We start from the raw sequence: 27,209 nt of genomic DNA, 5'->3' as shown, positions 1-27,209 counted from the left end.
ATAAATTAAGTAAACGATTCTTATGTTGTTGTCTTGCATTGTTGTCGGGAATATTGATATGATGTCACTCAACGTATTTCATAGGCGTTGTAAAACCGACTGTTTATTAATTATATGGTATAATATGCTTGGCAGACACATCAACAGCAGAAATTATCGCAGTCACGTACGGTAGTCATATGTATTCACGCTGGGTCTCGCATTTTCAATGAAGTGCGTTATAGCGCACCATGGTAGATATGCTAGAACCCCCAATGCATGTTACATATTATAATTAATGCATGCCAAAAATATGGTAAGCAATGGCTATATATACATTTAAATAATGCTATTTCTTACATAAATAAAGTTATTTCTTACATAAATAAAGTTATTTCTGAAATAAATAAAGTTTTTTCTGAAATAAATAAAGTTTTTTCTTGAATGAATAAATAATTACTTTAATAAAAAGTTATTTGTTGAATAAATAAAGTTATTTCTTGAATAAATAAAGTTATTTCTTGAATAAATAAAGTCATTTCTTGAATAATTAAAGTTATTTCTTGAATAGATAAAGCTTTTTCTTAAATTATAAGATCATTGAATTCCTGTATACTTTTGTATGGATATATACTCATAACGGTACATATTTATTACATAATGGTATGTATATATTTTACAAGGGCATGCATATCCATTTGCTTGATAATTTTACATGTATTTTATTTTATTTATTTTTGTATTCTTAAAACTCCAACAACATAGTATAGTTGCCACATTAATGGAAAAAATACCTAAGGTTGTAACTAGCCATTTTTTTCTAGTCCAGTCTTTATCTCTTTTATCTCTCCTCTCTTCATTTTTCTCTCAATCTATTGCTTACTATTATGTTTTCTTTCTCCTTTTCTTGTCTCTTCTTATGTGTATGTATGTAAAGATGAGTATGTACGTGAGGACTTCCTTAGTATTCTTGTTTGTTAGTATGTGTGAGTGCATGTATGTGCGAGTATGTGTGTGTATGTTATGTAAGTGGTATGAAGGTTGTGTGATGCCTTATTTACATCAAAAGCTGAATTATGTTTAGTTATTTAATTATCATTATTACTAGGAAGATTTGTTTGAACCTATGAGGTTTTTGATAATGAGGAATGATTATGCAAATTAGATTTAGTTATTATGTTGATAATGAATAATGATAATGATGATGAATTGATAATAATTAGGATGAGGATGATGATGAATGACTATAACATTAATGATGGATGGCCACGATGATGATGATGATGAGTGATGAAAATGATGAATAACAGTAAACATTATGAGTAAATGTAAATGATGAAAGGATTTGATTGGTGAAAATGATGCTAAATTGCTATGACTGATGAAAATGATAATTTTGAGTGTGTTGATGAGGATAGATTATGATTGATGAGTATGAGCCCTTAGTGTAAATGAAAATGATGGTGAGAATGATAATGAGGATAAGAAATAATGCATATGATTAGAAAATTGTTGCTGCTGTTGGAAAAAACAAAACAATTACAAAAAAATATTTCTTGAATAAATACAGTTATTTCTTGAATAAATACAGTTATTTCTTGAATAAATACAGTTATTTCTAAATAAATAAAATTATTTCTTATAAAAATAAATATAACCACAGTTATTTCTTGAATAAATAAAGTTGTTTCTTTAAAAAAGTTATATCGTATATAAATCAATATGAATGATATAAATAAAGTTATTTCTTAAATACAGAAAGTTATTTCTTGAATAAATAAAGTCATTTCTTGAATAAAGAAAGTCATTTTCATTTCTTGAATGAATAAAGTCATTTCTTGAATAAATAAAGTCATTCCTTGAATAAATAAAGTAATTTCTTGAATAAATAAAGTTATTTCTTGAATAAATAAAGTCATTTCTTGAATAAATAAAGTCATTTCTTGAATAGATAAAGTCTTTTCTTGAATAATATACAAATCTAGCATTTTGATGAGGTCGATACATGGTTATATCGACCAAAGAAAAAATATTGACCGAGGACGTAGTCCGAGGTCGATATTTTTTCTGTGGTCGATATAACCATGTATTGACCGAAATCAAAATGCTATAATTGTTTTATTATTTTTCTGGATTTTTTTCCATTTTGAAATGAGTGTGAAACTAAATGAGCATCGCATTGTAAATTCTGCTTCGTGATGACAGTTACAATCATTTGATTTTGTAACAAGTATAATTCAAAAACAACATATTAAACAGTATCAATTGATGCCCTTCAAACTTTTATTACATGAACCCGCAGCATTCGTGTTTGTAGCATGCACATGTACTCCATTATACATGCAGCTCTATGTCTTAAGGACACAGTCAATTAAATGTATAGTTTGTTCTCCGTTGAAATAATACACTTCGACGTCAAACATACATTAACAGATTCAGATTGACATTAAGATACATTATCTTATGCCTAGTACTCCATTCCGTAAAATAAAAATCGTATACATACAGTAGGATTAGCCTAGGCCAAATGTTGTAGGTAGACTAGGTGGAATTTTAAAAATAAATATCAAACGTATTCACTATTCAATGGCTCCAGACGCTTAATGAATGTTAATGATTATTTCCTACTCTCCTACCGTGTTTATATTGAAACTTCAAAAGCTTAAACTGTAGTCATCAGCTGGAAGTCATCATCATCTTTGTTAGAAACCGAAACAATCAACGTCGTCTGTCACATTTTGTGGTTACGCTTCAAACTCAGGTCGTCAAAGCGTTTGTTTCAAGGCGCCAGAAACACAAAGCGTTTTGGTAACGTAGACGATACCGTTATCTAAAAATAACCGTGCAATATACTTTTTCTATAAACTACTTCCGGAAAAATCGTGCAATATAGTTTTTATCGGTGATCACGTGGCGTGTTTTTGACCAATGAGAAGTGACAAAAAATCCAGAAAAATAATAAATAAAGTTATTTCTTGAATGAATAAAGTTATTTCTTGAATAAATAAAGTTATTTCTTATATAAATAAATGCATTTCCTACATATTTTTTATCTGACTGAATAGTTACAAACCAAGCTCCTGAACTTACCTGTGAAGATGGCTGGATCTGGTCTCCAGAGGGGATCTGTTACTACGTCACACCTCCATCTGAGCAAACAAACTGGGCTACAGCTATCGTAAGTTTGGAGGATATTTTTATTATTGAAAACGTTCTGCATAGTTGGTAATATTCGGGGGTGTTCTAATTTCGCTAAATTCGCGGATGCATCCAAAATCGCGATATTAGATGCCTTACAATTTATCAAATTAATGGTTTTTCATATTACAGCCTGTGGTATTCATGAATGACGCTTCCAAATGATGCAAAGGTAATCCGTGAAAATAGACCCCCACGAACAGTAAATCGCAAAAAAATTACATCCGCGAACAGTAAATCGCAAAAAATTACATCACTTATTTTTGCGACTTCCAATTTTAGCGGAAATGCGATCTTGAGTAGTTAAGTACAATGGGGAATTCTTTCAATCACCACAATAGAATACAATACAGACTTCAACTTTTTATGACAAAAGTAATATATTTATATTTATATCTAAAATCCAAAATTAAAATGATGTCCATTACACAAATTCTTTTGTATAATATATTTCTTATTGAAGGAACGATGCAAATCCAAGGGAGCGAACCTTGTGGAGTTTAGAACAGACGAGCAAGCGGAGTTCATGTTACAGAATATGCCAAACATGTGTATGTAAAGTTATATGAATATAAGTATATGATTTAATTATCTCTACTTACCCGTATATCTATCAGATAACGTCAATGCGATTGTAGTTTCAATCATATTCTAAAATAGACTCATTTAAAAATAACGGATGACTTGAATTTTGTTTTCTATTCATAAACGGTAACTAAACACTTTTGATTACGTTTTCAGCAATGACCTATTATATATATACTGGGCGTAAAATGAATGAAAAGGACGAGTGGGTGTTCCTCACTGACTGTGAACCAGTTGATACGTCACTGAGAACGTGGGCTCGCAATGAACCGGATGGAACGGAACCGACGACCGCGTGTGGCTGCATCAAAACGTTGTCGGCCGACTTCCGGATGTCGGACTGTATATGTGCAGGTTTTCCCTTCCAATTTATATGCCAGAAAGAGCGTAAGTATAGACATTTTTTGTGTATTTTAAGATCATACCATGTAGGTCAAACGAGATAAGGATGGAAAGGGATTCGATGCAGTGTTTTAATGATTTCATATAATTCATTTTGGTTGTAACGAATATTTTCATCGGCTTAAAAATTACATGATCAGCCCATCAAGGAAAAATGATCTGCTATTGTTTGTGTATTTGCTAATGCTGTTAGTTATAGGCTATGGGTTTAAATTGCTAGCAGACCATATATGTTTTCTAGAAAACGACTGTTGTTGCTCCGATTTGTTGGTTTTTATAAATCCACATACCCGTGCATCCTCGAGCTCGATACTCCAGGGGTTACTAATACGGTTGTTATATCCACCATAGATGATCTTATAGAAAGAAAACATAAACCCGGAGGCAATAGAAGACACAGACTATTTGATCCTTTGGCATTGTGTAGCGGTACACTGTCGTTGACTGTTGCTTTGAATTTGGGCGTCGCTCGCTCTCTCTCTGTCTCTCTCTGTCTCTTTCTGTAACTTTCTCTCTCTGTCTCTCTCTGTCTCTCTCTGTAACTTTCAAAGGAAGTGTCTGCATGCCTGTAATTGGTCAGCTTTTTTCTCCTGATCTGAATCAAGTTTTACTATGAGATAGTCCAGGGGTGGATATAACGTCAGTAATAGTAACCCCTGGGATATCGAGGCTGATTTCTAGGAGAAGTCGTCTTGTTCCTTATCTCATGCATTACCGAGAGTTGCAAATTTTGTATACTGTGTTATACATGTATGATTTCATAGAAGTCGTTGCATAACGTAATCAGTTCTCAAACACAGGCTAATCGTACAAACCGGGCTACGCTATTTACGCTCGTGGAAACGCTTTTTTACATAGAAAAATATCGTCTGGGGGAGCATACGTGATAAATATTTGCTCGGTATTCAACTCACGGCCAATTTTCCCAAAATACAAGTTGTCCACGGAACAGTGGAGTGTTTCACCAATGCATAGAAGCAAAAGTGATGATTTACTGTGTTAGACTTTGTCCTGTATTTCGCGCACAATATAGACGGGTATGTCATATCATGGATGAAAGTATGATTTTTGTCGTATATCCAAACAGATATATAACGAAACGAGAGACAGAGATAAAACTGGATTCATTTCATAAAATTCTCACAGATTTCAATGATTCGGTGCCCTTTTCTTGTTGAATGTTACTGTTATAACTACATTTTCTAAATTTCGCATGCGAAAACGCTGCAGACTGGTATAGCTGTACGCGTATGGAACACTTGAAACAATATGCAAGGCAGTAAATATTAGTTCTTAATTTATAATTTCTTCAGTCAAAAGCCATTTCCATGACAACACATATATGTATACACGCGATTTTTTATTAGTTTAATTATTCGAATCTAGTTAACCTTTACTTATGGAAACGGGTAAAAATCCCTTAGTCCCAAGAATTAAATACAAGCAGCATGTCCCAGTTAGAGAAACGTCAGTTTCCGTCAAATTGAATACGACCTTCCGTTGGAACGAAACCGGTTTATCTTGTAAGTCTCGTTACATTAAATAATGAATGCTTAGAATATGATTGGTTCACAAAATACATGTATAAACCAGGATGTTCTCCAGAATTTTAATTTCGGTGTTTACAGTTTAAGCGTTGAACAGTTTACAGTTTGGTAAGTAATCAAAATAGGATGGATTCCAATACGTGAATTGAATCATTCTTTATACAAGGTATTTCAATTCAAAACACATGATAATTATATATTAATACCTTATTGGATTACATACATATGTATGAAAATGTCTAAAATAAAAAGATTTAGTTTCTTCGGTATCAAACCAAGAACGAGATATTTTAGAATCTACGTTATGTACATTAATGTATATTCTAAAATATCGCGCGCATACACATGCATATACATATATGTTAACATTGAAATATAAGGACGGCCTCTCATGTGTGCAGTGTGTTGGGTGAGAGAAGTGCATGGTGCGTGTTTTTAGAGACTGTGGTATATTCGGATATATCTTTTTGGATAGTGAATTTCTTGTCCTTTTTATAGTGATGTACACTGTAAGTATATCATCGAAGACAACAAGCAACACACTCCACCCGGTGACATTTAATCTGCTAAACCTGTCTATATATATATATTATCAGGGTTTATAACTTATAATATGCAGGTTTATCGGACTAGGTCACATGATACGGACAACGGGCTAACCAGTCGTCTCACTCCCTTTATGCTGAGCACTGCATGTCTAAGAACCCAAATCCTACCTCGTGTAAGGCGGTGTCAAGGGAGACGTTACGAAGGAGAAAATAAAATAGGAAGAGAAAAGATAACAATCTTAGTTTTTCATCATGCACGTACTATTCAACTGAAAATGAAGAAATGATTGAGGAACAACTACGTATCCACTGCCTTGTATGTTTTCTGTGTACATGTACATAACGGTTAGCGTTTTCGCATGTTTAATTTAGACAAAATAGTTTTAACAGTAAAATTCAACAAAAAAGTTACCTAATAATTGAAATCTGTAATGATTTTATAAACTGAATCCAGTTTTATCTCTGATTCTCGTTTAGAAATATATCTGTTTCAATATATAACAAAAATCACACTTTTCGACGATGATATGACATACCCCTTTATACTGTGCGCAAAATACATGACAAAGTATAAAACAATAAAACCTCAATTTTGCTTCTACCCATTGGTGAAACACTCTACTGCTCTGTGGGCAACTTGTATATTTGGATTCTTGGCCGTGAGTTGAATACCGAGCAAATATTTATCACGTATGCTCCCCCAGACGACATTTTGTCTATGTAAAAGAAGCGTTTCCACGAGCGTAAATAACGTAGCCCGTTTTGTACGATTAACCTCGGTGAAACTTTATGCATGTGTTATGCTAGGTATTCTTAAAGTGTAAACGGAATGATTTGTTTTATAAGAATCAGAATATAACATCTAAATAACATGAATGGTTCAGAAGTAGATAATTCTATTCATGATATTTTATTTTGTTTTATGTTTTACATTATTAGTGTACACCTTATTCCGGGAAATTGTGTCCAATTCATATTTTTCACATTATTATATTATTTTTTAAGTAGAAAAAATAGGAACGCGATATCAAAGACAAATGTTTCTCAGTCTCTCCCCTTCAAAGCTTAGCAATAATGATACATTGTCTTATATTAAATAAAAATTCTTTGCTTCTTGCTAATTGTAAATTAACGATTACTTTTCTAATTAATACATTATAGCAATGCCCGTAGGAGCTACTCCGACTCCAACACCCAGATCACGTGACTGTGATGATGGCTGGACATCGTCTCTGGGAAAGTGTTACTATTACTCTGAAGATAAAACTAATTGGATAAATGCAAAGGTACATACAATAGATCATTTTCTGAATTGGCATATTACAGAGTTATCTGCCCTTTCGGGTAGGTGTTGATTATGACATCATGTATTTGCGAGCGTAACGTCATACTATATAGAGAAAACGACGTGGAGTTTCGCTCACAAAGTAATGACGTCACAATGAATACCTGCCCGCAAGGGTGAAAACTATTAGTTATGTGAAGACAAAATACTTTAACAAATGTTAAAATTGGGAATAAAAAACAACACGTGTAAGATTAAAAATGCTAAAACCTTAGATAACTACTTACATATTTGGGATGCATAGTTTTGATAAATTATGAAAAACGCTGAAAACTGAAACTGTTTACCTGCACATCTATTTCTTGGTAAATATGTAAGACAAATCAAATTGTATCTATTTTTTCTTGCTTGAAAATCGCTGGATCCGATAAAAAACGGAAGGTAAATATGTAAGAAAGATCAAATTGTATCGATTTTTTCCTGCTTGAAAATCGCTGGATCCGATCAAAAACGGAAGGTTATAAGTAAGAAAAATCAAATTGTATCTATTTTTTCTTGCTTGAAAATCGCTGGATACGATCAGAAACGGAAGGTAAATATGTAAGAAAAATCAAATTGTATCTATTTTTTCTTGCTTGAAAATCGCTGGATCCGATCAAAAACGGAAGGTGAATATGAAAGAAAAATCTAATTGTATCGAATTTTCTTATTTGACAATCGTTGGATCCGATCAGAAACGGAAGGTGAATATGAAAGAAAAATCTAATTGTATCGAATTTTCTTATTTGACAATCGTTGGATCCGATCAAAAACGGAAGGTGAATATGAAAGAAAAATCTAATAGTATCGAATTTTCTTATTTGACAATCGCTGGATCCGATCAAAAACGGAAGGTGAATATGAAAGAAAAATCTAATTGTATCGAATTTTCTTATTTGACAATCGTTGGATCCGATCAGAAACGGAAGGTGAATATGAAAGAAAAATCTAATTGTATCGAATCGATTTTCTTATTTGACAATCGTTGGATCCGATCAGAAACGGAAGGTGAATATGAAAGAAAAATCTAATTGTATCGAATTTTCTTATTTGACAATCGTTTGGATCCGATCAGAAACGTGGAATCAAACGGTGAATATGAAAGAAAAATCTAATTGTATCGAATTTTCTTATTTGACAATCGTTGGATCCGATCAGAAACGGAAGGTGAATATGAAAGAAAAATCTAATTGTATCGAATTTTCTTATTTGACAATCGTTGGATCCGATCAGAAACGGAAGGTAAATATGAAAGAAAAATCTAATTGTATCGAATTTTCTTATTTGACAATCGTTGGATCCGATTAAAAATAAAACTCTATTTGTTCATTTTTTTTCTGAAATATCAACGGCTGATTTGTACGCACAATCATTGTTACATAAGTAGCTTATAAAAGTGTGCAAATTTACGAATAATTTATGATGATAAATCGTTAGTGGATTAATTTTAACCTTAATAAAGGATTCCTGTGAAACAAAGGGAGCTAATTTGGTTGAGATGAAGACGGACGAGGAAGCGCTCTATGTGATGGAGAATTTACCAAGTTGCATCGGTAAGCCAAAAATAATAATATTTAAAGCTTGTTCTCCAAAACAATTTAACCGAATGAAATAAAAAAAAAATGCAGACACCGCTTAAGGCCAGAGCCGTAGTGTGCCGCTTTCATTTATCGTTAAAATAAACGCTTTTGCATAAATTCTTTTTTTCTTGCAAATATTATATATATATATAAACTTTTTACAGGACCCAACGATCTAGTGTATACTGGACGTAAAGTAAATGACGTGGGACGATGGGTTTTCGGTAGCAGTGGAGACGCAATCGACAGGGCGAAAAGGTCATGGGCAATGTTTGAGCCAAATCGAGAAGGGGTTCAGAACTGTGGATGTACAAAATCAAATGGTTTCTTCCGGATGAGAGACTGTCACTGTATAGGGTTCAGCCTGTACTATATATGTGAGATCATGCGCTAAAATTATGCCATCGGAACTCCTCGGATGTGATAGATGTAAGACTTATCTAAAAAATGAAACATTTTCTTCCGCGGAAAACCTAATTACGCCCTATGTGCGCATAAGTAAATAGATAGTTATTGGAATCTTGAACCTCTATAGTCGTGTTTTCAGAAATTGAATTGATTTTCCTCCTTCTAGGCGGACAGCACACAACATCGTGTGGAGGGGAAGTGTTCTCGGTCGCAAGCCGTTGTTATGAAACTAGTCCCTTAGTTTCAAAATGGTGGCCCCTTACATTACATCCGAAGATTACATAAAGATACGACAGTTACATCCGAGAGGTTCCGAGTGTAAATTTATTTCAGAGTGATATTGCATGCATTGTGTTCGGCAAATAGCAATATACATGTAGCTATTTTGTGGTATTACAAATCACCGCACATCACTGTATAAAATCCAGACATTGAGATATTCATACAAACAAGAGGTATCAAATTAAAAGGAAAGGAACTCTGAGAGATCAGAGTGTCTATGGAACTTGACTATGAACTGGATCACTCATTGACGGATCGCCAGCTGTCAATCAAACCATCCGGGTACCGCACATGACTTTTCAATTTATATTGTGCATGACACGATATTTGCTACGACATTGAATAGGTACACGTGTATTTGCTAATATTAGACGTGGTGACATGTATAAATCGCCTGGCGGTCGGTTAATATTACACGTGGACGCATACACGTGGTAGCGTTATAGTGGGACCGGTCATCATAATTTCAACATGTGAAAAATTAAAACTCAATTCTAAAAAAAGAATGCTGAAGAAGTAATTCTAAACTGGTGTTTTATATATTATCATTGAGAGTGCATATATATGGTGATGATCTTTTGGGCGGGGGAATGAAACTTGAACTGGATAAATATATCTCCCTAATGCATGAATCTAAAATTGTAGATAAACCGTCAACGTTTTACAATAAACGTTATTTTACAGGCATGCCCGTTGTTTGTATATATATTGATAGATGTGTTGTGTTCTACATATTTTTATTCGCCTCTTTAAGTTTTAAGCTTCCCATATTTACCACATTTTGTAAACTTCGTATTCGCAAAGTTATTTAATAATCAATTCTTAATATTAATTTCCCACGTGCACACGTTTGAAATATTTTTGAAAACTCCAAACTACTCTGATCTATTGCGATGTTGGTCACGTGATACGACTCGGGAGATTCCGATCTATACCGGTATTACCGATGTTGGTCACGTGATGCAACTCGGTTTTCCGATATTATCCGAAAGTGTGAAACATGCCGTTGACTGTGGCGGTTCTTTAAAATGTGTGATATTTCATGCGACATTTACCAATACGTATAAATTTCGTACCATCTTTAAGGTCAACAGAGCCGTTTTAATTTCAGTAATGCATCTGCGGTATAAACCAGAAATCTTGTTACGATATGGTGTAGATACTCATTCCATAAACATATGATATACATTTTTACCGTATTCGAACCCCCCTCAATCAAGCAGTATTTCTATTAAAGCCATATGTTAACCTAACTTTCTTCTGCATTACACGGTCATATCAGCAGGACTTTAAATTGACAAAGATGTGGTTAACTCTCTGTATTTCAGTGTTAATGCTGTGCAATGAAAGAGTATTTGCAAATTCTTTCTGAATTACACGACCATATCAGCAGGAATTTAGAATGACAAAGATGTGGTTAACTCTCAGTATTTTAGTTTTGATACTGTGCAATGAAAGAGTATTTCCAGATACAACTCCTCAGTTGATAGAATCCAATGGGAGTGGTTTATCAAACGAAGGATTTGGGCATTTGAACGAGACTTATTTCAATCTAAACGATAAAATGCTTCAACTGCAAAGACGAATTGATACAATGGAGGAACTCACTGGAGTTGACGATCAGGGTGATTGTAACCAATCAGAATTCACGAGATCAACATCAAATGAACTCAAAGACTTGTCAAAGACGTTGTCGGGGTTTGAGAACGAGATTCGTCTTCTTGGGAATGAACAGGAAGAATTTGACCGCATACTGGATGCATTCGGCAACATCGGTAAGGTGTCTCTTTCTTTAGGTTTTTACACTTACGTTATATGAACGTTGTATACTTTTTTTTTACATTTGTCGTAGTGAAATATAAGGTTTTTACTGTGAATATAATTTCACTCCAGTGAAAATATCAATTAAATATCGAATCTGATTTTTCAATCTCTTTTGACCAATCGAAATGCAGCATTGACAGAGAAAAAGTCCTTTATGATTGTTTATTTGTAAATTTCTATTTTCTAGGTACAATTTAAGTTTTTTTATAGAAGTAAAATTGCGTTAAAAAATCAAGGTGTGAAAGAAAATACACTTTATTATGTGGATTTGAAGGATAGGGATATTTTCCCCTCGGGATCATAAAATGTTGTAAAACCCTTCATATCCACATATGAAAGAGTTTTATAGTCCTTACCAACTACAGAAGATTTTGAAGGGAATATTTCCCGGGTGCGACGTGTATTTAGGTTACTGGTTGGCTGTTAGGAAATCCGGGAGGCTGAAGTTGGTTCCGAGTTCCGAGTTCCGTTTAAGCTAAACGGAACTCGGAACCTTTCCGAGTTCCGTTTAAGTAAAACGGAACTCGGAACCAGTTCCGAGTTCCGTTTTAGGAAATTCTCTATCATTTTAGATAAAAGTTGTCAATGTGCTTTGCACATATTAGAAATGTTGCCTGTTGGCTTTTTAAATGGATTAATATTGTAAAATCCACTTTAATTTAGTTTTCGATCAACTCCCAGTTCCGAGTTCCGTTTAAGTAAAACGGAACTCGGAACCAGTTCCGAGTTCCGTTTAAGGAAATTCTCTATCATTTTAGATAAAATCTTTCTATATACCTAAGACATATGAGAAATGTTGCCTATTTGCTTTTTAAATGGATTGATATTGGTAAATCCACTTTAATTTAGTTTTTGGTCAACTCCCATTTCCGAGTTCCGTTTAAGTAAAACGGAACTCGGAACCAGTTCCGAGTTCCGTTTAAGGAAATTCTCTATCATTTTAGATAAAAGTTGTCAATGTGCTTTGCACATATTAGAAATGTTGCCTGTTGGCTTTTTAGCAATATTGAAAGTTTCGATCAACTCCCAGTTCCGAGTTCCGTTTAAGTAAAACGGAACTCGGAACCAGTTCCGAGTTCCGTTTAAGGAAATTCTCTATCATTTTAGATAAATCATTCTATATACCTAAGACATATGAGAAATGTTGCCTATTTGCTTTTTAAATGGATTGATATTGTAAATCCACTTTAATTTAGTTTTTGGTCAACTCCCATTTCCGAGTTCCGTTTAAGTAAAACGGAACTCGGAACCAGTTCCGAGTTCCGTTTAAGGAAATTCTCTATCATTTTAGATAAAAGTTGTCAATGTGTTTTGCACATATTAGAAATGTTGCCTGTTGGCTTTTTAAATGGATTAATATTGTTCAATCCACTTTAATTTAGTTTTCGGTCAACTCCCATTTCCCAGTTCCGTTTAAGTAAAACGGAACTCGGAACTGGTTCCGTGTTCCGTTTAGCTTAAACGGAACTCGGAACTCGGAACTCGGAACCAACTTCAGCCTCAATAAGGGTAGTTAAGAACGTGAACTAGTGATGAAATGATACATTTTGATAAATTATACATTTTGTGCTAAACTGAATTCATACACAGCAGTGCTAGCCTGTGATGAAGGCTGGATCCGATCTCCAGAGGGAGAGATCTGTTACTTCGTCTCAGCATATCGCGAGAAAACAGACTGGGCTACAGCTATCGTAAGTTTAGTCACCGTAATCCATATCTTGCCTTTCGAATGGTATTTAACAATGCCAATTACACTCTTTTTTAGTTTTATTTCAGCGCATATCCATGTACAGCGCTGAGGTTTGTAAAAGGCCGATTCGGTATTATGCCAACGAATTGCGCTAGTTCATATACACGATATTATTTACATTTGACAGCTCTTACTTATGATCATTAACACTGATTAAAGATGTTACATCGCTGACATATGGTATTTTGTCTCTATAAAAACACAGGCTATTATAAGTATCGTTCATCCATTAAAACAAACGACTTATTTAGTAACACTGATACCAACATTGAAAAGTTTGATCTTCTAATTTTACTTCAAGATAAAAAAAAAATTAAAAAATATTTCATTGTGCCCGGAAAATGTCCATGATACTACGTCCTGTTTACAACGAAGTGCTAATTGCGCATCAACGAAAAGGAAAGAAAATTGTTTTATATTGTGTTTGTGTTTCTAAAAAGTAATCAGGTTTGCAAATACATGATTATTCACCAATTATGCTCTGTTGGTGGTAGAACATCTTTAAATACAATTATTTAATGTATGGTACCGTTAGGAGAGGCAAATTCAACAAAGTTATAGAAATCATCACTTAGTTGCTTGTGTACATTCAAGTGTAAATGTATGATAATAATGCAGAACATTTTTGATATAGGAACGATGTGCATTAAAGGGTGCAAGACTTGTCGAGCTAAGAACAAACAGTCAAGCTCAGTTCCTGATGCAAAATCTACCAAATCGAGTTTGTAGGTAATCTTTATTACTACTTGAAATACATGTAGAAAAATGTAAATTTTATTATCAAAAACAGTTTAGTAGGGATGATATTTGGCACTTTTACGAGTTTATTGCTATGATCGCGAATATTTCATCCGAAAATTGTGAACACGTTGAGTTATATACTTGATGTAAATTCTTAAAGAATATAGAAGGAATTATCTTCCCTTATTTGTTATCAGCGAATGTCTTTAATTTAAAGTGATATCAAAACTGTCTTTATGATTCAATATATATGCAGCAATTGTAGTCTGCACTATAAAATAATGCGTATTTGGTCAGTTAAACACAAAATTAAACACAAATAAATAAAAAAATCGCCAAAATTTGACGCTGCAAAAATTTTATTTCATCACTTTCAGTTCAAATCGTGAAAATTTTGACCCGCGAAATTCACCAGTTATGCGGTAATATACATGTATATGTAACCTCACTTCAATCGCATTCAAGCAATAAAACTGATTTCAAATCACCGTAATCAGGAATATTTAATCAAAAATTCAAATTCAATTTCAATATTCCGCTTTCAAGTGTAGCCAGTAAAACGTTTTATTAAACTTTAAATGCATATAAAAAAACTCTCGTGTTTTTTTTGTGTTTTTTTTTTTTTTTTTTTGTGGTGGGGGTGGTTTAGGTTTTTTTCTTCCTTTGTAAAGTATGTAAGAAAAATGTCCATCCGAGTGTTTTAAATACTGCATCTGTTCAGAAAATCTGCCATTTGTCTATTGCATAACATCGCAGAACATCGCTATGATCATAATGATACACGAAATATTGAAAATGGCAGACCGCGAAAATTTAAAACCGCAAATGTTTGATTTTTCGTTTATGATAAAATTGTTAGAATTCGGACCCGCCTAAAAATGGCTATATAGCATCTTACAGAGTTATCTCCCTTGCGGGTAGGTATCAATTGTTACGTCATTATTTTGTGAGCCCAATTTACATCGCTTTCTTCGAAAAGTATGACGTTACGCTCGCAAGCACACGACGTCACAATCAATACCTACCGCAAGGGCAGATAACTTTGTAATATGCAAATACAGATAAACTCTGCTTTCTTTAATATGGCGCATATGTCATATATTGTTCTAACGAATTGATTCACTTATCAATTTTAATCTTGTTTGATTGGTTACTTTTAGTTCCTAATGACATTATATATACCGGACGGAAGAGGAATGACGATGACATATGGGTTTTTCTGAGTGACGGCTTTCCAGTCTTGCTTACTGATAGGATGTGGGGTTCTGGAGAACCGGATGGAGGGTATCAAACATGTGGGTGTACAAAGAAGACGGCTGACTTCCGGATGTTGGATTGTTTTTGTACAGACACAGCTATGCTTTATTATATCTGCGAGAAAGAACGTAAGTATGCACTTTTTAACATTTAATGAAACTGTTCTCATGAGAATGTTGTTAAGGGGAGACAAATATATGCGGGACAATGTAAAAAAGGCAGTTCACTGAAAAAGTTATTGACAAAATATTTCTTATCTCACCCCAACGGCTCAGTGTCTAGTACGATCTACTGCCTTCTGAAAATTCTCTCAAACGCGGAACTAATAAGTACGTGTGAAATGCAATATAATATAACTTATTTATCGAACGTCAGGGCCTTTCAGTATTCAGTAACAATTCATTGACGACTTTGTCATTATGCATGTGTGTTTTGTGTTTATAAAGAAATAATGATTTTTTCTTTGTTTTCATACCAAATCTGGCTTTTTTATTGGCCAATATTTGTTTTGAATACCATTATGAAAAAGAAACATCCGATATTGGCGCAAATTCCCAATGTCATCGTGACATCACAATGGAGACATTGACGTTGCATATTGATTCGGAAAAAAAGAACCCCTTGAAAAACCACTAGAATGATACATTTTAACATACTTTATCTTATCAAATAGATTAAAAAATTATTTATAAGCATTGATGTCCATACTCTTTTAAAAATTTTATCGGGTTATGAAAAACAATTGTTCGCAAAGGTTTGTGAAAATCCGCGCTTTAAGCGGATTCACACAGTTTGCAAACAACTTTTTTTTCATACTCCTATAAAATTTAAAACTAGTGACATGGATGCTAACGAAAAAATACCCCTCCCCCCCCTTCCCCCTCCCACGTCTAGAGAGAACAATATACTTTCCCTCACTGTTAAAAGAAGTTAAGCCAATGAAAGCAAACCGTGCTCTTTAACAAATAAATATCTGTTCTTTATTTACAGCGTCGATTGAAATAAATATTCCTACCCCGATACCCAGACCACGTGACTGTGAAGATCGCTGGACGTCGTCACGTGACAAGTGTTACTATTACTCGACTTGGTTCGAGAAAACGACTTGGAGAATAGCACGTGTGAGTAATCCCTGTTCATTGAGAAGATTATTATTGACAATGAGGTAATATAATAAAAATACATTTATTATTTAGAAGTATTATTTTTTTCCTGTTGCCTCATCAGCTACAAAAATTATAAAGCAAATGGTTTCATCATTTTGTGATCTATCTAAATCGAATTTGCATGCCCATTGATAACGCAGTCAAAAGCAGTTGAAATATTCTGGAGTCTTATTCTATTATGTTCAGTAAGTGACGGAAGACTTACTGGTAACATATAACTGGTTAACTTTATCCAAGGTTCGGTGTGACGCAATGGGAGCTACCTTGGTTGAGATGAAAACAGATGAGGAAGCTCTTTTTGTGATGGATAATTTGCCAAGTCGCATCGGTAAGCTACGAAAATCAAATTTACGAATCAACAGTATTGTTTACGTAAGACCAAAAAGAACAGGTTTCATGAAAGATTTGAAATTATGATTCCTCTGCTGAAGTTATTCTATATGTCCAAATTGTTGCCATATGATATGTATGTTACTGTAAAATTTGTCTTATAGTAGTTAAGCGTATTACGAGGATTCAAACCTTCATAAATCACTGTTTTAATGTTGAGACCAAGTAATGGTTGTGTGTAAATGTCCATTATACGAAATGTATTATTCTGCGTGCTTTGCACTCGGCTTAGAAACTACCATAAAATATGTATTTTTAACTTAATTCAAAAAGGTATACACACAAAAAACTCATATAGCAAGTGTTAATAAGTTAAATACGTAAATGTGATAGGAAATGATTATTTTTAAAAATCAATATTCATTTTTGCAAATGCATTTGTAGTAACGTATTCTTTCAAATATATATTTAAAAAGTATACCCATCATATGAACGTCAAGTGGATAGATAAACAGGAAATCTGGTGACATTGGCCTTCATGCAATGCAGATTCGCGTAAACTGTTTTCGAGCAGAAGATACCTCCATTTTTTCACAGTTATGCCCATTTGTTACAAAACGAAAGGGAAGAATGCAGGGTTCAAGCATAATCATTAAACCTTGTTTTTATATAATATAGAAACAAGTTATACAACTTACGTAAATCACTCTCGATGGCCCGGATGTAAGCAAGGGGTCTTAGTGTGGAAGGAAACCGGAGTGCCCAGAGAAAACCCACGTGGTCACATAAAACCTTGTTTTATCTTCTGGACCCTCATCTAATGTTATAGTGCGGCACCACATGCACTAAACTAGGGATTCTATTTAGTTAGCTGATGTAATAACACGTAATTCAATGCACTAAACTAGGGATTCTATTTAGTTAACTGATGTAATAATACGTATCTCAATGCACTAAACTAGGGATTCTATTTGGTTAACTGATGTAATAATACGTAACTAAATTGACTAAACTAGGGATTCTATTTGGTTAACTGATGTAATAATACGTAACTCAATTGACTAAACTAGGGATTCTATTTAGTTAACTGATGTAATAATACGTAACTCAATGCACTAAACTAGGGATTCTATTTGGTTAACTGATGTAATAATACGTAACTCAATTGACTAAACTTGGGATTATATTTGGTTAACTGATGTAATAATACGTAATTTATTTGACTAAACTAGGGATTCTATTTGGTTAACTGATGTAATAATACGTAACTCAATTGACTAAACTAAGGATTCTATTTGGTTAACTGATGTAACAATATGTAACTCAATGCACTAAACTAGGGATTCTATTTGGTTAACTGATGTAATAATACGTAACTAAATTGACTAAACTAGGGATTCTGTTTGGTTAACTGATGTAATGATACGTAACTTAATTGACTACAAATAAGGATTCTATTTGGTTAACTGATGTAATAATACGTAACTCAATGCACCAAACTAGGGATTATATTTGGTTAACTGATGTAATAATACGTAACTAAATTGATTAAAATATGGATTCTATTTGGTTATCTGATGTAATAATACATAACTCAATGCACCAAACTAGGGATTCTATTTGGTTAACTGATGTAATAATACGTAACTCAATTGACTAAAATATGGATTCTATTTGGTTAACTGATGTAATAATACGTAACTCAATTGACTAAAATATGGATTCTATTTGGTTAACTGATGTAATAATACGTAACTCAATGCACCAAACTAGGGATTCTATTTGGTTAACTGATGTAATAATACGTAACTCAATTGACTAAAATATGGATTCTATTTGGTTAACTGATGTAATAATACGTAACTCAATTGACTAAAATATGGATTCTATTTGGTTAACTGATGTAATAATACGTAACTAAATGCACTTATTACATTCGACAAACTTTATGTATTGAGTGCTATATTCACAAATATTTTAGAAAACTAATATAGTTATAAGTATTTTAGCTCACCTTTTATTGTTTACCATAAAATAATGTTTTGAACTGATATAGCCATAAATGGCTCATCTTCACATGTCAAGGCAAGCTAATCCATTACACTCCTTACTGGCCTTGACAGAATCCGCCGCTTTTACGGTGCTTTATTACTGCTGCCATGTGGTGGCAAACATTTTCACCACAGTCCCGTTACTGGTCAATGACGTAAATTCTGACGAATCCGAGCGCTCGTTTCTTTCTTGAAGGTCGCTAATTTTTAGCGCTACTTTCAGTTTCAGACAGCCACGTTGCTGATTTGTAACGGGCGCTCTGATTATACTGTCGATTCTCATAGCAGCCAATCAGCGCATGGGTTTCCAAGGCACCGAGAAAGCGGGTCAAGAGGCCAAGGGATCATCGACGTATGTCGGTATCGCTTTGTAGGCGAAGGTGTAAATGGCTTAGCACACTTCGTATCAAATAAAAAAAACCTAAGATTATTGGTATATATCCATAAGTATATAGTTGAGTTGTTTTCACATAGCATCAATCTAGGATTGTAATCGATATAACCATTAAATGTCGTTATAGTTCTCATTCAGATATATATACATGATTTATTAGCAACCTCATGAAAGAAAGCGAATATATTTAAAGTTAAATGTGTTTACTACGACAATTTTCTTTTAATAGGAGCCACCGAGTTTATATATACAGGACGACATATAGACGATGGAGAATGGTTATTTTCTACCAGTGGTGAAAGAGTGGATACGGCGAAAAGGTCCTGGGCGAATGGACAACCGAATGGAGGAGGAATTAAAAAATGTGGATGTACAAGATCAACTGATAATTTCGGTATGCGTGACTGCTACTGTACGGACCTAATCGGGTATTACATCTGTGAGCAAATACGTACGCTGAACACACGGTTATAGAAAGCGGATGTTTCGTAATTAATATAACCGATGGATTCATTACTTCAATGATGTGGTGTAAAAGGTGGTTTGGATACCAAAGAAATACAAAGTTCTGGAACTATAATCCCATCGGCTTACTTTTTTACCGTTAATTCTCTCAATTTGTATCAGATAATTAAAGAGGAAATAAACATTGAATTGGATTTAAAATGTTTTCTCTATTTGCCGACAAAACGTCACCATATAGAATATATTTCAATTCTACTTTCAGTTACTCGTTTTATCTATGTTCAACCAGATAGAAAATATCATGTTATGAACTCCCATCTGGTCAAGGTTTTGAATAGTTAACGTCACTGACAATGTATAACATATATACCTACGCATATACATAACGGTCAAGTAATTTAAAAAGTATTATCGTGTTGACAAAGTAACATGAATCGCATAGCTTTCATTTGTTTGCTTGTTTTAAACCATTTTTTGGTGGAACTATATATTCAGAAGCTGATGATATGGCTGTTCCGTTTATTGAACTTGGAGACGTCAATGCCAGCTCAAACTGGAAATTAAAAATATATACACGTATTGTTTTGAATTTTAATTATCCTAATGGGCGCTATTCTAATTTTTTTATCTATCTTCCGCATGGGTTTCATATCAACTTTATGTCTAATCTGGTACCAGTTTATTGCTTAAGTATATGGAGATAATTCCTATCCACGTATTACAAACGGCGCAAAACACGGACCATCGATCTATCAATATGATGCCTAATATGCATAGGGATAAATTACATATGAAATAAAAAAAAAAAGAATAAAAATGATTTTTTTAGTTTGCAGATTTTGCGATCCAAGATAATTCTCGAAATTATATTTCCACGAATTTTAATGTTCGCGAACTTGTTTTTGAATTAAATTCATAGAATTTAAAAGTCACGAAAGAAAAATGGCTTACAGCAATATGACGTTGTCATTTTAATGAGAACAGAAATACAAGTTTCGTGTCTCCTAGTAAATAAGGATACCATCTATAGTACTTTATTGTCATGAATTCCTAGTAGAAATTGAAACCTTTCACGTTTGCCTGAAGTACCATACTCCATCCAGATTCAGCGTTTGGTTTTGAAGACTCGAAGTCGAATCAAACAATGTACAGCGAGTGGAGCCGACATTAAACAAGAAGTTGTCACATCCCAACCACTTGTAACACACAATCCCACACGTTCCATGGTTTGAAGCGTTCGTGTCCTCAAGAACAGAGAAAATATCGCCAGAGGATCCTTTTTTAGCTTCCCATTTTGGACAGGTGTCTACAAAATAACGTTATTATATACATGTATATTATAATCCGGCAAATAAAGATAAAAGATATAAAAAGATAGTTATCTTATTCAAAACTACAGCATTATTCTTTGCAATATTGCAATGTCCAAGTATTCACTGATGTACATCAAAAGAGCCGTATAACGGTACACTGTGGTTGACTGTGTGGCTTTGCAGTCGGGCGTCGTTCTCACTGTGGTCTTCTGCCTTTAGTTTTACTATGAGATAATCCAGGGGTAAAGAGATCGTAAGTGATTGGAACCCCTAGAATATCGAGGATAAGATTTAGGAAGTATGAAATCCATTTAGGAAGTTATTGCATCATTACCTGTTATCACTTTAGAATCGTGACCAGTTTCTTCCTGCTATCAACGAACAACAATTTACCAACTCTACAGAGCAGTCAACTATAAAATGAATTTGTTTGTTTGATTAATTAACGTCCTATTAACAGCCAGGGTCATGTAAGAACGGCCTCCCATTTATGCAGTGTGTAGCGTGTGTGAAGTGAGAGGTGTGTGTTTTGGGAGACTGCGGTATGTTCGTGTTTTGTCTTCTTGTATAGTGGAACTCTTCCCTTTTTGCTATATCACTGAAGCATGCCGCCAAAGACACCAAGCAACACATCCCACCGGTCATATTATACTGACAACGGGCGAACCAGTCGTCTGATTCCCGTTATGCTGAGCGCTAAGCAGGAGCAGAAACTACCACTTTTATAGACTTTGGTGCGTCTCGGCCAGTGGACAGAACCCAGAGTCTTCCTCACAGGGCCAAACGCTCAACTCAAGGCCTAAAGAGAGGCAGTGCGAAGAGAGGCATTAGGAACGATAAAGTCAGTTAGAAAGAAAAGAAAATATAAGATCCTAAATTTAGTCGCCTTTTACGATTATACAATAGAGGCAGTAAGTACAATTCTAACGCCCTACCTGCAGGGCTATAAAATCAAAAATACCAGCTACAAACCGTGAAAACATCATAAATGACGATTTCACCGCCAAAATAGATGATACACAGAAATTACAATTAACGTACTAATCCTGGTGTGAGGGAAAAATGAAAATAAAATATGATAGCCGCTAAAATATGTTCTTTAATTGTATATGTATCCATATATATTTACCTGACAACATCGAAACTGGACATCCTTGTACTTCAAGCTTCATCGACCTAAATCGATTATCATTACCGACAGAGATAACCCGGATGTACTTCGCCACTATGTTTCCTTCTAGTATGTTCGTAACAGTTGATGTCGAGTCGACGTTTCCATCAAATACCTATATTAAAGCAACATTATATGCAACTACCAACACAAATTCAAGTTAGTTAGATGTATTTGAAATCAAGTTATCAAAGAAAATCTATAATGATTTCTTAGTACCTGTGGTACAGCAGTTATTGAAAGTCGATACTTGTAAATATGCCTTCATTTCCACTGGTCGCCATAGAAGTTACGGTTATAACGATTATTGCCGAACGGAAGTAGGAAAGTTAAGCCCCCTTCTCGGAAGAGTTCGGACAGAGGTTACGTAGTTACGGTAGTCACATGACGCCCCGGCAGTGTGAGGTGCCGTGACATCACAAGGTTGTATTGGCAACTGGGATGTATCACATGGGATAAACTATCGTTACACCCAGAGGTGTACTGTAGACATGAAAAATAAAACAGTTTTACACTGTCATAACACTCATGATACCATATAACTGGTTATTTTCGTGGCGATAATATTATCGCAAAAATGATTCGAGAAATAGTAAGAAATGCTTCACTCACAGAAACTAAAAAAGCAAGATCGCAAAAATGTAAAAGTTTCTCTTTTTATTTAAAATCGCAAAAATGTTGATCCGTGTAATTAATCGGGTATAATTCACGATCTTTTGACATAAAGTAGTTGGCGTTTTAATTTTATCTTGTTACATATCATCGCTTGCGTTATATCGCACACGGCCGTGTTATCTGTTATATTGGCAATGCATTGTAGCCAATTATATTGATTGTGACGTCATGTCTCATATTGTCATATTTGTAGAGAAAAAGACGTGAGTCACTTACGAAATAATATTTACAATTGCTAGACTTGTTCACTATACGCAAGTACTAGCTGATTTTGTTTACCATAACTGCATGGTAACATTAAACTTTGAACTTGCGTATGAAAATGTTCTATGCAACGTAATGGGGCTACTTTAAAAAAAGAACACATGGCTTTGTTTACATTTTGACGCAACATATATGAGTATATTGTTGTTTTCATAGAATTTTGGAAGAATGTAAACAATACATATATGATTTATATATATGATACAGACATTTTTTAAAATTAACAATTCTATAAAGAAACGGGGAAAAATATCCCGACCGGGGCGACGTGCAGTGCTTTCATTTGTAAACATAACCTCTGTCTGTGTTCGTCCTACGATCGAGTCTTTGGGGTGGACAGGCGCGAGACCCTCTGACAGAGGTCAGTTATAAACATAGCCTCTTGTCTTTGTTCTTTGAATATTTAATCGTGTGTATTATAACTCATGCACCGCTAGTAATCTAGGTGTTGACAGTTACGCGTCATCACAAATATATTGTACATTGTATCCATCAAACACAAGTGAAGTTGTTCCATCAAACGATGGCGATTGATCTAAGCGTAGATTATATAATCACATGGCTCCCAAAGATGTAATATCGTCAAGTCAGACGACAATCTCAAACATATTGAGCTACTTGAACACTGGTGTTTTGACAACTTCGGCAAAACTCAAATGCGTAAGCGTGCGTCAGCTTCGCCTCGTTGCACAATAACGGTCACCGAGTTCACACATGTGGCCGAGTACAAATAGTTTATGCTATTACGCTATACATGTATATTAACTTTTTAGCAAAACTGAATAAATATTTAAATGTTTGATCTGATTAAAAATATATCTCTGAAATTTACTTTGTTTGTCATGTTTATTTTACAATAAAATATTGAACTTTTTTGTTGTCGTGGATGAATAATTCTATCTTACGCGAAGAGTCATCATTCGCTGTTCAATTGAGTAAGCTCCTCCCACTTTTGACCGGCTTTTATTGAATAATTACGTATTTTTCAAATGACTATTTTATTGCATAAAATATAAATAAAAACTCGTGTGAGTGTAAATATAGGTATTGGATTTCGCTTTTATGTTAACCATGCTTGTATTGAGCAATTCCTTTAAGAATAAATTCAATATGGGGCGCGCCCCATAGAATGTATTCTTAGAGGAATTGCTCCATATCTGCATAGTTAACATAAATGCGAAATCCAATCCCTATATAACAACAATGTATAACACATTCACTGACACTTATATTCTCACATTTTCGGCAAATGATAAGAAGAAATCACGGGCTCCGACCACTAAACGTCACATGCATTAAGTTCAAATTTCAAAATGTACCACATGACTGAGGTATCGTGTATTTGCATATTACAGCGTTATCTGCCCTTGCGGATTGGTATATTAATTGTGACGTCAAGTGTTAGCGGGCGTAACGTCATCCTTTTAGGAGAAAACGACGTGAAATGCGCCCACAAAGACATAACGTCACAATGAATACCTACACTCAGGTTAACTTGGAAAATGTACAGACGAAATTCTTACCTTTATTTCGCCCGAAGGAGTGAATATGTAATTCCATGTTGATCCGTCCATGCTGATATTTACACTGTAGAATGAGACCCATTGAAGTGTACCACCACGGCCGCGAGTCTGCACAGCAGTTAGTTTTGACACATTCTTAAGCTCAACCTGGAATTAATGGTTATCTCTAGATCCCCGCAAAACCAACCAAGTTAGCTCCACCTCTGGATTATGTCATTATACAACTAAATGCAAATTGATAACAACAAAACAACCAATCACAGGCCTACATATAATTTCTTACTAGAAGATAATAGATTATTCAATATTCTTTTGATAAACATCAAATAATCCAACTGTCTTTATCAACTGTTGTCGCACACCATAGTTTGCAGTCTACAGTCTGCAATATTGCTATGACATTTTCTGGAGGTGGGTAGAATAATGGCCCTGCAATTCAACGATGGTATACGAACAACGTAATTTAAGCATTGATGTCACTATTTCTTTTTATTTTATCAAGCTCTCTTAAAAAAATCAAACTTCGATTCCGTTGATTTTTCAAGGGATTATTTTTTCCTTATCAGTACGCAATGCCAATGTCTCTATCATAACGTCACGGTAACGTCGAGTTTTCGCGTCATTCTTGGATAGTGTTTTTATGGGTGTATACAAAATAATCGTCCAATAAAAATGTTGAATTCAACATTAAAAATATCATCAATGTAACGAAATCAAATCCTATTAATATCAACCCATAGAAACCAAATTAACCGTCTCCTCTGTTGCCGAACACAGAATCTTGAAACTAATATCATATCGATATTTTACCTGTAGAAAACAAACTACCCCATCTCATCTTTTTTCGCACATATAGTCTTTAAAAGTCAAATGATATTTGATATTTATATTTACATGTAGCAACCAAACTAACTGCCTCAACTTTTTTCGCACATAGAGTCTTAAAAATCAAATGCTTTTTAATATTGACATTTACTTGAAGAAGCCAAACTACTTGGCTCAACTGTTGTCACACATAGGGTTGAAAATCAAAAGATATTCGATATTGACATTTACCTGTAGAAACCAAACTATATGTCTTATCTGTTGTCAACTGATCTTGATTATAGTCACCTGTATATAGTGTCCCCCGCCTGTCGAACCTGGACACCAGGCTGAGTCGCTGCTGAATCTCGCATAGACAATGTGACAGGAAGAGTGAGTAGAGGAAGCCGATAGCGCATTGTCGGGAACTCCATAAGGGCCAGTGACGAGATTATACTCACAAGGACGACAACGACATCCAGCTACGGAATCCGAAATTTTCATTTTAGTAGGTATTAACCATTTAACTTTCTTTTAATGGCATCTATGGTTTATATAGATGCCAGAGCTTTACAGACAATCTTCTTAATGCGCGCTAGCGCATAATGAGATGATTGTCGGTAAAGCTCTATCAACGACGATTTAAACCATGAGATGGAACAACATTTTGACGATGAACAGTTGACGTCACCACGTCAACATTAGTGACGTCATAATGGTCACGTTTTGGGTGTCAGTTATATAATAAAATATGTTTGAATTAAAACATGAACAAATTACAGTAAAACCTGCCTCTATACGAAGACCATCTGTTTAATATGACCAGTTTCTCATGGTCACAAATGGTCAATTTTAAAACATATAATGACCATGCTTTCTTTTTCTTTTTGGTAGTCTTTATAGACAGGTTTGACTGTATTGAATTTAACAACAAACACAATATTTAGAGAAGAAACTTTCAACATGAACCAGATAAATGTAAACAAAAATGGCAAAAGTGATTAAAGCTGAGAGAATTTACAAATCCCTGACATTTACCCACACCCTTGATTAAAAAAAATATTTATTATTGGTTTTACTTCGTGATGCCTGGCATGAATTGTTAAGTAAATATCATTGAAATAATTTAATATCTGTCTATTTTTCCTGCATCTATTTTATTTTATTTTGTCTTTTTATTTGGTTTATTTACTATCATTTAAATTCAAATATTTAAGCTATCATTAGTATTTCAATCATTAATATCTATTCTTTCTATTTCACCCCCTCTCTTTTTCTCCGACCTCTTAATTATAATTACTGATAAATGAAAGAGTATATATATTCATATCCCATCTATATGTGGTATATGAATTATGTGGCGCATATTTTGAAAAAAAAAGAATTATAAGAACAATTACAAACAACTCACCACAGCTATTTATCACCAATGGGAGGAGAATTATAACCAGAATAATTGTCTTCATGGTAAGGAATCCGCTAACGTGTCCACTGGCACGCAGATATCCAGTATGTATGACAGAGACGATCTGAGGAATCGCTATATGCTGTTAGGTTCTTTCTCCCTATCCATATACTTGTTTGTTTAGCTGGCGATATCAAATGTCTAGTACACAGTCAATGACATA

At 34.2% G+C, this 27,209-nt stretch overlaps 3 protein-coding genes across 4 annotated transcripts; 2 read left to right on the top strand and 1 right to left on the bottom strand.

Moving 5' to 3' along the window:
* Nucleotides 1-3,950: 3,950 nt before the first annotated feature.
* LOC138309675 (perlucin-like protein) lies at nucleotides 3,951-10,520 on the top strand. Its single transcript, XM_069250888.1, has 4 exons — nucleotides 3,951-4,149; nucleotides 7,421-7,545; nucleotides 9,046-9,136; nucleotides 9,328-10,520. Exons 1-4 carry the CDS (start codon nucleotides 3,951-3,953, stop codon nucleotides 9,555-9,557), a joined length of 645 nt encoding a protein of 214 aa, XP_069106989.1. The 3' UTR covers nucleotides 9,558-10,520.
* Nucleotides 10,521-11,147: 627 nt separating this feature from the next.
* On the top strand, nucleotides 11,148-20,389 carry LOC138309349 (macrophage mannose receptor 1-like). 2 transcript variants are annotated; one of them, XR_011206253.1, is made up of 8 exons: nucleotides 11,148-11,628; nucleotides 13,268-13,368; nucleotides 14,062-14,152; nucleotides 15,329-15,553; nucleotides 16,416-16,546; nucleotides 16,829-16,919; nucleotides 19,196-19,324; nucleotides 19,596-19,731. XR_011206253.1 is itself a non-coding variant. In XM_069250528.1 (7 exons), the coding sequence occupies exons 1-7, from the start codon at nucleotides 11,256-11,258 to the stop codon at nucleotides 19,838-19,840; spliced, it is 1,257 nt and encodes a 418-aa protein (XP_069106629.1). In that variant the 5' UTR covers nucleotides 11,148-11,255; the 3' UTR covers nucleotides 19,841-20,389. The 2 variants fall into 2 exon arrangements, 1 of the variants encoding a protein (XP_069106629.1); XM_069250528.1 differs by lacking the exon at nucleotides 19,196-19,324 and having other exon boundaries at nucleotides 19,596-20,389.
* A 394-nt stretch (nucleotides 20,390-20,783) lies between these two features.
* Nucleotides 20,784-27,209, bottom strand: LOC138309351 (lactadherin-like). Its single transcript, XM_069250530.1, has 5 exons — nucleotides 26,993-27,209; nucleotides 25,891-26,063; nucleotides 24,778-24,924; nucleotides 22,274-22,430; nucleotides 20,784-21,137 (listed from the first exon to the last, which is right to left on the bottom strand). Exons 1-5 carry the CDS (start codon nucleotides 27,045-27,047, stop codon nucleotides 20,902-20,904), a joined length of 768 nt encoding a protein of 255 aa, XP_069106631.1. The 5' UTR covers nucleotides 27,048-27,209; the 3' UTR covers nucleotides 20,784-20,901.

Source organism: Argopecten irradians, chromosome 15 (assembly GCF_041381155.1).
Source record: "Argopecten irradians isolate NY chromosome 15, Ai_NY, whole genome shotgun sequence".
In the NCBI taxonomy this organism is placed as follows: Eukaryota; Metazoa; Mollusca; class Bivalvia; order Pectinida; family Pectinidae; genus Argopecten; species Argopecten irradians.
The sequence above is the reverse complement of the archived record's forward strand: the minus strand, read 5'-3'. Positions and strand labels throughout refer to the sequence as shown.

Bases quoted from the DNA above. Each gene is read 5' to 3' on its own strand.
- LOC138309675 (XM_069250888.1), top strand. From the start codon at position 3,951: ATGAATGAAAAGGACGAGTGGGTGTTCCTCACTGACTGTGAACCAGTT. The intron at 4,150-7,420 runs GTAAGTATAGAC...AATACATTATAG, and splicing joins ATTTATATGCCAGAAAGAGC to CAATGCCCGTAGGAGCTACT. The intron at 9,137-9,327 runs GTAAGCCAAAAA...AACTTTTTACAG, and splicing joins GAATTTACCAAGTTGCATCG to GACCCAACGATCTAGTGTAT.
- LOC138309349 (XM_069250528.1), top strand. From the start codon at position 11,256: ATGACAAAGATGTGGTTAACTCTCAGTATTTTAGTTTTGATACTGTGC. The intron at 16,547-16,828 runs GTGAGTAATCCC...ACTTTATCCAAG, and splicing joins CGACTTGGAGAATAGCACGT to GTTCGGTGTGACGCAATGGG. The intron at 16,920-19,595 runs GTAAGCTACGAA...TTCTTTTAATAG, and splicing joins TAATTTGCCAAGTCGCATCG to GAGCCACCGAGTTTATATAT.
- LOC138309351 (XM_069250530.1), bottom strand. From the start codon at position 27,047: ATGAAGACAATTATTCTGGTTATAATTCTCCTCCCATTGGTGATAAAT. The intron at 26,064-26,992 runs GTGAGTTGTTTG...CGGATTCCGTAG, and splicing joins ATTGGTGATAAATAGCTGTG to CTGGATGTCGTTGTCGTCCT. The intron at 22,431-24,777 runs GTAAGAATTTCG...GCTTTAATATAG, and splicing joins CTCCTTCGGGCGAAATAAAG to GTATTTGATGGAAACGTCGA.